Source organism: Aethalodelphis obliquidens, unplaced genomic scaffold, assembly GCF_003676395.1.
Source record: "Aethalodelphis obliquidens isolate GAN/ISIS:26980383/991018 unplaced genomic scaffold, ASM367639v1 scaffold14, whole genome shotgun sequence".
Lineage (NCBI taxonomy): Eukaryota > Metazoa > Chordata > Mammalia > Artiodactyla > Delphinidae > Aethalodelphis > Aethalodelphis obliquidens.
In genome coordinates this window covers 38,474,855-38,485,200 of record NW_020837958.1, presented here as the reverse complement: position 1 = coordinate 38,485,200, position 10,346 = coordinate 38,474,855, and the positions used below count along the sequence as shown (strand labels likewise).

The following is a 10,346-nucleotide window of genomic DNA, read 5'->3' as shown; positions in this document are numbered from 1 at the left end:
GATCATATCAATAGATGCAGAAAAAGCCTTTCACAAAGTTCAACACTCATTTATGATAAAAAAAAAACTCTCCAGAAATTGGGCTTAGAGGGAGCCTACCTCAACATAATAAAGGCCATATATGACAGACCTACAGCTAACATCATACTCAATGATGAAAACATGAAATCATTTTCTCTAAGATCAGGAACAAGACAAGGATGTCCACTCTCATCACTTCTATTCAACATTGCTTTGGAAGTCCTAGCCACAGCTATCATAGGAGAAAAAGAAATAAAAGGAATCCAAATTGGAAAAGAAGAAGTAAAACTGTCACTGTTTGCAGACGACATGATATTATACATAGAAAATCCTAAAGATGCTACCAGAAAACTACTAGAGTTTCATCAATGAATTTGGTAATGTTGTAAGATAAAAAATTAATGCACAGAAATCTCTTGCATTCCTATACACTAACAACAAAAGATCAGAGATAGATCAAAGAAACAATCCCATTTACCACTGCAACAAAAAAAATACCTAGGAATAAACCTATGTAAGGAGGTAAAAGACTGTACTCAGAAAGGTATAAGATACTGATGAAAGAAATCAAAGATGACACAAACAGATGGAGAGATTTACCATGTTCTTGGATTGGAAGAATCAATACTGGTAAAATGACTATACTACCCAAAGCAATCTACCAATTCAATACAATCCCTATCAAATTACCCGTGGCATTTTTCACAGAATTAGAACAAAAATTTTTACATTTTGTATGGAAACACAAAAGACCCTGAATAGCTAAAGCAATCTTGAGAAAGAAGAACAGAGCTGGAGAAATCAGGTGCCCTGACTTCAGATTATACTACAAAGCTAGAGTCATAAAAACAGTATAGTACTGGCACAAACAAAAAACAGAAATATAGACCAATGGAACAGGATAGAAAGTCCAGAGATAAACCCCCGCACCTATAGCCACCTAATCTATGACAAAGGAGGCAAGAATATGCAATGGAGACAAGACAGCCTCTTCAATAAACGGTGCTGGGAAAATGGGACAGCTACATGAAAGCGATGAAACTAGAACACTCCCTAACACCATACACAAAAATAAACTCAAAATGGATTAAAGACCTAAATGTAAGGTCAGACACTATAAAACCCTTAGAGGAAAACATAGGCAGACACTCTTTGACATACATCACAGCAAGATATTTTTTGATCCACCTCCTAGAGTAATGGAAATAAAAACAAAATAAACAAATGAAGCTCAATATCAAAAAAACAACAAACAACCTAATCAAAAAATGGGTGGAAGACCTAAATAGACACTTCTCCAAAGAAGACATAAGATGGCTAACAAACACGTGAAAAGATGCTCAACATTACTAATTATTAGAGAAATGCAAATCCAAACTACAATGAGGTTATCACCTCACACAAGTCAGAATGGCCATCATCAAAAAATCTACAAACAAGAAATACTGGAAAGGGTGTGGAGAAAAGGGAACCTTCCTATACTGTTGGTGGAAATGCAAATTGGTACAGCCACTATGGAGAACAGTATGGAGGTTCCTTAAAAAACTAAAAATAGAGCTACTGTATGACCCAGCAATTCCATTCCTAGGCATATATCCAGAGAAAGCCATAATTCGAAAGTATGCATGCACCCCGATGTTCACTGCAGCAGTATTTACAATAGCCAGGACATGGAAGCAACCTAAATGTCCATCAACAGAGGAATGGATAAAAAGATGTGGTGCATATATATAACGGAATATTACTTAGTCATAAAAAGGAACAAAATAGTGCCATTTACAGAGACGTGGATAGACCTAGACCTTGTCATACAGACTGAAGTAAGTCAGAAAGAGAAAAACAAACGTTGTATAATATTGCTTATATGTGGAATCTAGAAAAATGGTACAGATGAACTTATTTGCAAAGCAAAAGTAGAGTCACAGATATAGAGAACAAACTTATGGTTACCAAGGCAGAAGGGGAGGTGGGATGAATTGGGAGATTGGGATTGATATATATACACTACTATGTATAAAATAGATAACTAATGAGAACCTACTGTATAGCACAGGGAACTCCACTCAGTGCTCTGTGGTCACCTAAGTGGAAAGGATATCTAAAAAAGAGTGGATATATGTATATGTATAACTGATTTGCTTTGCTGTATAGCAGAAAGTAACACAATATTGTAAAGCAACTATACTCCAATAAAAATTAATAAAAAAAGAAAAAGTAGTAACTTCAGAAAATGCTTCTTTTCATATTCAGTAATACCTTTTTCGTGTGACTAAACTTACAGTTAATTTTCAAACTAAAAGGAAATCTGAATATCAAATAAATAAACAAATAAATAAATAAATAAATTTTGTGTCCATACAAAATAAAATCTCTTTTGAGTTGCATTTGAGGCAGAATTTTGGAAAAGTAAACACCTTAATACTGCCTTGGAGGACAGAATGAGACAAGGCTCAGAGGAGAACGAGAAAAGCATGTCATATTCATGGAATTGAAGATGTGTTCAGTAGAGTTGAAGCAGAAAGAGTAGAAAGACAGTGCTTTCAGGATAGAACTCTAAATGGGTAGGTGAGTGCAGAGAAGTTATTCATTCAAAGTATTCAAGTCCTGGGACAGGTCAATTAGAAAAGACACTCTCCCTGTCAGAAGGGACACTGGTCATTTTACCCTTTGTGTATCCACTGATTATTAGACCTGGGCTGATGAATAATTTAAATTCCTTGGGTTTGTGCTCAAGAAGAGCCTGAGGTTCTGCTAACTGTGTACCATCTCCTGCAGCCCTGCTCATGGGCCAGCACTGTTCAGAATGGAATCCTTATTATGGCCAGCAGGATTTTCCCATTTATATCCCTATAACAGCCTGGCCAACTCCTTTTTCTTCTATACCTTGGAAGCTTCTATTTGAATTGTGCATTTCCCCCCCCCCCAACCCTGAGTCTCAAACATTTCCTGGCAAACTTATCCAGGGCTGTGAAAATGTCTCCCCCATCTGCTGAAGTGCTTTCTGGAGGAAGACAATGCTTCTATTAGTCCAGAAGATATCCAAAACAACAGCATATTTTATATGTTCTTGATGAATTCCTGAAAAGAAACGTGTCTTTCCAGACTTTCCTGGGGATCTAGAATCTTGTGACAAAGGGAAAAAAATTAAACAGTATAAGTAAGGTCTCTGCTCTTCAGTAACTCTAATGGAAATAGTTACCTCATCCTCTTCTTCCGTATAGCAGACCTCTTTGCAAGGTAATGCCCACTTGGCATAGCCTTTTATGCCAAGAAGCATGTTTAATTAATTAGTGTTCTTAAAACTTACCAACCCTCTCAGTTCATCACAAATTGTCGAAAACTGTATTAAGTGGACAAAGGCTGAAAGCCACTTATGTGTTTTCACAGTTTTGACAGAGGCTGCCTGTCAAACATGGTTAATATCTCCACCAGAGATAACTACACTGGTGTCAATTTCAGGCCAGTTACCAGAACAGCCTAGTGCCTTTGTAAGCTAGCAAGGGACACACAAGGGACTCAAAATTTTGTAGTCCTCTTTAGTTTTATTCTTTAAAAAAATAGGCTTTATTCACAGCAAATTGAGAGGAAGGTACAGAGATTTCCCGTATATTTCTTGTCCCTACACCTGTGTATCCTCTTCATTATCACCCACCCCCCCACAGAGTCCTTCATTTGTACAACTGATGAACCTAAATTGATACATCATTATCACCCGAAGTCCATAGTTTACAATGAGGTTCACTCGGTGTTGTGAAGTCTATGGTTATGGACAAATGTATAATGACATGTATCCAGCATTATAGTATCATACAGAGTATTTTCACTGTCCTAAAAATCCTCAGTGCTCCACCTATTCCTTCCTACCCCCAAACCCTGGTAATCACTGATTTTTTATTATCTCCAATAGTTCAGCTTTTCCAGAATGTCATATAGTTGGAATCATACAGTTAGAGTAATTTATCCTCCCCTCCCCTCTCCCCTCTGACTGACTTCTTTCACTAAGTAAATATGCATTTAGGTTTTCTTCATGTTTTTTCATGGCTTAGCAGCTAATTTCCTTTTAGCACTGAAAATATTCCATTGTTTGCATATATCAGTTTATTTATCCATTCACCTACTGAAGGGCCTCTTGGTTATTTCCAAGTTTTGGCAATTATGAATAAAGCTGCTATAAACAGCCATGTGTAATCTTTGTGTAGACATAGGTTTTCAACTCTTTTGGGTTCCTACTAAGGAGTACAACTGCTGGATTGTGTGGTATGAGTATGTTTCCTTTTGTAAGAAACCACCAAACTGTCTTCTAAAGCGGCTGTACCAATTTGAATTCCCACCAACAATGAATGGGGGTTCCTGTTGCTCCAAATCCTCACCAGGATTGGATGTCAGTGTCAAGGATTTTGGTATTTCTGACAGGTGTGTAGTGGTAGCTCATTGTCTTAATTTCATTTCCCTGATGACTTATGATGTGGAGCATGTTTTCATATGCTTTTTTGCTGAGTTGCTGTCTTGTAAGTTGTACAGGGGTAAAATTGCTCTTAAATGAGAACTATAATCATAATCAATCTCCAGGATTCCCTTTTGGAGAAAGAAGAGAAGTTAGACTGAAAAGAAATTGCCCTCCATAATCAGTGGTTTGGGGCATAAATGGTTAGCAGGACACAGCTGTATGGAGTTCTCTCCTAGGAATTGGTTGTTTTTCTGCTGAGTAAATGGCTCTCACCAGGCAGCTCCTGGGCTCCTTATAAAGTCTTTCTTTCTCAAATCTGAGGGTTCTCTCATTCCTGAAAACTGCCAGTGAGTTCTCCTGACAAAAGAGAACTTCTTTGGGGATGGTTTAAGGGAGGAAGACTGATCAGGCACTGTTTCCCCAGCCTTAGAACAGAAGACATTTCTGCCTGTAATTTTATGAGGTTGAGATAATTCTCTCTCTCTCTCTCTTTAAAAGACTCTCTGCTGCTGCCTGGGATGACTTTCAAAGGGTCAAATGACCTCCCTTTCCAGACTCAAAAAGTCTTCTTTGCATGAGGTCAGTGTTTTAGTGCATTGAAGTATTTTCTGAATACATCAGGGACTGTATAATCTTCAGATAGTTTATAAAACTAACAGTTCAGAGGAAATTTGTGAACTCAGTAATACATATTCAAGAGATTTGTATATTATAGATATACATGAGTATATCTATATATACATGAGTATGTGATCATTCATTCCACATTTTTCTCTAAAATTAAGTTCTTTTAAAAATAAGAAGTGAAGAGAGCAGAGTGAAGTCAGAGAGAACAAAGTTCAATTATTAGATTTGCCATGTGGATAAATGTGAGAAAGTAACATGATTCTTCTAAGCCTTGTTTTTCTAATCTTAGCCTCAATGTTCTCATCTGTGAAAAGGAGCTGATAATACCCAGTGCATGTTGTGATAATGATGGATGTGAACCTTTGTAATGGGGGCAATATTTACATGTTCTTGGTGGCCTCCTTACAAGGATGTTTAAGTCATAGCCCCTGTCTTAAAGAATTCTCCATGGGGGAGAGATATTTAAATATATATTTCCAAGAATAGTTATTTACTATTAGCTCATTAGATTTAGTGCAAGGATGCCCAAGGGTCATTTAAGAATCACAGAATTTAAAAAAAGGAAAGCTATTCCTGCCCACAAGTTTTACTAATAGAGTTCCATGAATTAGAATAGCTCTGCTATGTTTCCCTTTGATTATATCAGTTGAAAAAAGATACCATGAGAAGCTTGCAGAACAGTGGAAAGAACGATTCAGAAAAAGAGATAAAATGGCGTAAATTGTTTGGCCCACAGGAGACACTGAAATATTATCACTGTTATTAAGGAGAAGGCTAGTTTGGACACCTGGATAATCCATTGAGGTCTCTTAATTTATTTACTATAATAAAAAGAGCATTAACTTGAGAGCCTGCTTCTGCTACAGAACCAAACTTGGGTCTGCTGGCCCATGTGCAGTAAAGCCCATCTACTTACAATGTGAAGGAAAATGCAGCACTTAGTGCAGGGCACCACGCGAAAAGTTCAGGACAGCTAGTGCTCAAAACACGCGAACTCCCAGATCTGCTGGGTTTCAGGAAAGCATTTTTAAAGGCAAGGTGAGGGAGGAGCATCCCAGGGTCTGTGATCAGCTTGGGCACAATTCTCTGATTGGTTGATGGTGAGGGAGCAGGGCAGTGTCACAGGTGTTAACATTATCAATCCTCAGGCTCCAGTGGGTCTGGGGGCCATGTGCTCATCGTCATCAAGTAGTTAAGTTCTTCCATTTGGTGGGGGTTTTAGCATCTGTTAAAAAAAACAAAAACCAAAAAACTCAGGAAATGTGCATTAGATACTGTTATCTGGGCATTTCAGAGAGGAGCTAAAGCAGAGGATATGGGCGAGTGGTCTGTCCTGGGAAGGCCCCATATGATCCTGCTCGGTTCCACTTCCTCATCTTAAAAATAAAGAGGATATGGGGCTTTCCTGGTGGCGCAGTGGTTGGGAGTCCGCCTGCCGATGCAGGGGACACGGGTTTGTGCCCCGGTCCGGGAGGATCCCACATGCCGCAGAGCGGCTGGGCCCGTTGAGCCTGCGCGTCCGGAGCCTGTGCTCCGCAACGGGAGAGGCTACAAGAGTGAGAGGCCCGCGTACCGCAAAAAAAATAAAAATAAAAAATAAATAAAGAGGATACGATTAAGGGTCCTTACAACTTCATCCAGAAAAATTTGTTTTTATCACCAGATCTAAATTTGAGCAAAGTCCTAGTACCCAAGAAAAACACCAGATTAACAAGAAAATTGTCAGCTTATCTCCTATATTAATATATACCAGAATGTTTACATAAACTTTACTTCTAATTTGAAGGGGCTTTATATCAGGAAGCACAATATATGCCTGATATTTTATCTAGGGTCTGTCACAGATGCAATTCAGTTCATTTATTCAACAGATACTCTTAAACACTATTGTGCCAGGCATTTCTCCTGGCTCTGAGATCAAATGTCTGAGAAAAACTGATGAGGTCCTTGCTTTTTCCTGGGGTTCATTTGCACCTCAGTGGCCATGCCTCTGCAGTCTCATTAGTAGGTTCTACTCTGTCTTTTCCCTAAATACTGCTATTCCCCAGGTCCTTGTTTTCAGGCCTCCTTCCCCTTAGATTTTATTACTGTAAGATATTTTTCACCACTCCTGTGACTTCAACCCAGGCATCAGTTTAACTCTCAAACCTTACTATCAGGGCGGGAGTCACTTTGTTGGGAACGCAGAGGTTAGTACATATTCTAATTCCTGTGAGTCAAAAGTGAAAACAATGAGGCCCCTTTTCCAACTGAGGTCCAAGGGCCGAATCAAAACCCATGGAGTTTAGTTTTTTCTGCATTCCCTCTTAATTCAAAATTTCCAGCCATTATTTATTTATTTATTTTTAGTAAGTCCTTAAGAGGCCACCTGTATTGAACATTTTTTTCTTTTCTTCTCAAACACCCTCTTCATCACAAGTCCTGTAACCAGTTATTCCCACTCAAGTTGAAGCTACTCCCTGTTCATTCAGGGGCTGGAATGAAACTCATCAAATTAACTTACCCTCAGAGGTTTTTTTCCCCAAGTCATGTATAGACCATCTTGGAGTACTAGGTCTAATTCTAATTCTGTTCATCGCACACTGGCATTTTGTCAGTTATTTACATATTTCTTGAAAGAATGCATGCATGAATGAGAGAAAGAGGATACACACATACTATAAAAACCAAGCATTCTTTCTACAGATAAAAATAGGGCATCAGAAAACTCAGGACAAGAACCAATATAGAGGAACTTTTTTGATCCTAGAGATTTCTTGACCTGGGTTGAGTGTATGCTCATATCCTCAAAGAGAGAAGATGGTTCAGAAGATGGTCCATTCACTATCTGAATGGAGATGCATCCAGCCTTAATGAGGCTTTCTGAGGGACTACACCCCCACCTCAAACCCCTCAATTCATTTTCAATGTCCTTTTGTTATGATTGAATATTAAGAACCTTACTTAGATCATTCTGTTCCAATTATTATCTGTTAGTTTGCAATGAATTTTTGTTCTTATTAAGGTTAACTTAAGCCCTATTTCTTCAAGGAGATTTTCCTTGAAAATCTTCTTCAAGGAGAAATTCAAGGAGAAATTCCCTTAAATGATACCAGCTTCACAGGTATTTCTTGAATAAATGCTTTACCAACCGTCACACACTGTAGTCTCTTTGCACAGATTGAATTGCTTCTTTCCTAGTATTTCATTTTTATCAATAGTTCTTGCATATTTATTTAAACAGGAGTATCTTTCTGTAAAATATTGATAGTATCTTAACTATACTGTTTTCATTGAGTATGCAAAGACTTTTAACTCTTAATGGACCTCTTAAGGGTTTTTGCCTTGGAAAGTGAGAAGTGAAGAAGCAGGATGAATTGCCTTTTGTGTTGTCCTAGATTTGTATAGAAATGCCCTATCTGCCCATGACCATAGAATCATAGAAGTGGAAAATATCTTACCATTATCTAATCTAATCTTTTTTATATGTGTATATGGATATATACTGAAGCCTAGAGATAACAAGTGGGCCCTGTTTTTGCAGGACATGTTCCTTTTCCCCAGGGAAATCTGCTTCCTTCACTCATCATGCCATCCTTCAACCAAAGCATTTTCCACTCTGCAGTCTTCTTCCTTACTGGCATCCCTCGTTTTGAAACATACCATGCCTGGATCTCCATCCTCCATTCTGTTGTCTCTTTGCCATTGTCATCTCAGGGAATGGCATGATCTTGTCTGTCATCATCACTGAGTCGAGCCTCCATGAGCCCATGTACTATTTCCTCTCCATGCTTGTCCTTCATGGACCTAGGGCTGTGCCTTTCCACATTGGTCACCATGGTGGGTATTTTCTGGTTCAATGCTCGAGAAATCAGCTTTGATGTCTGCATTGGCCATATGTTCTTTATCCATGGTTTCACATTAATGGAGTCCTTGTTACTCCTGGCAATGGCCTTTGACCGTTACACTGCCATCTGTAACCCACTGAGATATGCCACAATCTTAACCAATTCAAGAATCATCAAAGTGGGCTTTGCAATTGTTATTAGGGTGACAACAGTTGTAGTGCCTTTACTCCTGTTCCTTAAGCGTCTGTCCTTTTGTGGAAGTCATGTTTTCACCATCCATATTGTTTCCACCCTGATGTGATGAAGCTTTCATGCACAGACACCAAGATCAACAGTGTATTTGGCCTGGCCATTGTCATCTCTACTGGTACCTTGGACTCTGTCTTGATCCTTCTCTCCTATGTCCTGATCATCCCTTCCGTGCTCAGCATTGCCTCCCCAGAGGAGTGGAAAAAGGCCTTTGGTACCTGTGTATCACACATAAGTGCTGTTGCCATCTTCTACAACCCCATGATGAGCTTGTCACTGGTGCATAGGTTTGGGAAGCATGCCCCTCCCCTTCCGCATACTCTCATTGCCAATATTTATCTGCTCATCCCTCCTGTAATGAATCCCATAATCTATAGTGTGAAGACAATGCAAATTTGCAAGGCCATGCTCAAAATATTTCTTTCTAAGCTAATTTAGGACATTTTTCAGTGTATTCTTTCTTTACATTTTCTTCTCTGACTGACGTTTGATTGTTCACTAATGTGAGTTACCGCCGTATACTGATAAATGTTTACACATGCTTTCATTCTTCTGATAATCCAATAACTTACTATTTACAGAGTTCTAGATTGAATTCTTTGAGAACAGGGATTATGTCTTATGTATCTGTAACCCTATACTGCACCTGGCACAGAATAGGACCATGGTTAAAATATGTCTGCAAAATGGACAAATTAAGTCATAAATTGGGGTCCAAAAAGTCTCACCACCTCTAGGGTATGTAACTGTCAAGGCATGTCTGATATAATTTAGATCAGTAGAAAAGTCTAGGTTTTAGTAATTCTTAGTTATTGGTAATGATTATTATTCTCCCAAATAGATTATTCATGGCTGAGGATCATGAATAAGTACAATAAACAAGAAGAAATGTGAATTAAAAGGATACTTTTCTAATTCTTAAAAGAGTTCTTCAGAGCTTTTGGTAAATGTATTGATATTTTAAGTATCTAATGTCTGGTGATTCATCTTCTAAATATGTGTCTAATGGGGAAAAGTGGGCAAGAATGCAGTAATGTGTTGTGATATTCAACACACCATTATATATTGCAATGATAATTTAGAAACTACTTAAACATTTACTTCAGAGTATTGGTAAAATAAAATGTGAACGGTCATGCAAAAAGATAAATATTGATATAGATATATATGATATA

At 38.2% G+C, this 10,346-nt stretch overlaps 1 protein-coding gene across 1 annotated transcript; it reads left to right on the top strand.

Moving 5' to 3' along the window:
- Positions 1–8,662: 8,662 nt before the first annotated feature.
- On the top strand, positions 8,663–9,609 carry LOC113625228 (olfactory receptor 51F2-like). The gene is given in 4 exon segments (XM_027115710.1): positions 8,663–8,755; positions 8,758–8,865; positions 8,867–9,188; positions 9,191–9,609. Coding segments are annotated over 4 exon segments (942 nt in total).
- The last annotated feature ends 737 nt before the right edge of the window (positions 9,610–10,346 follow it).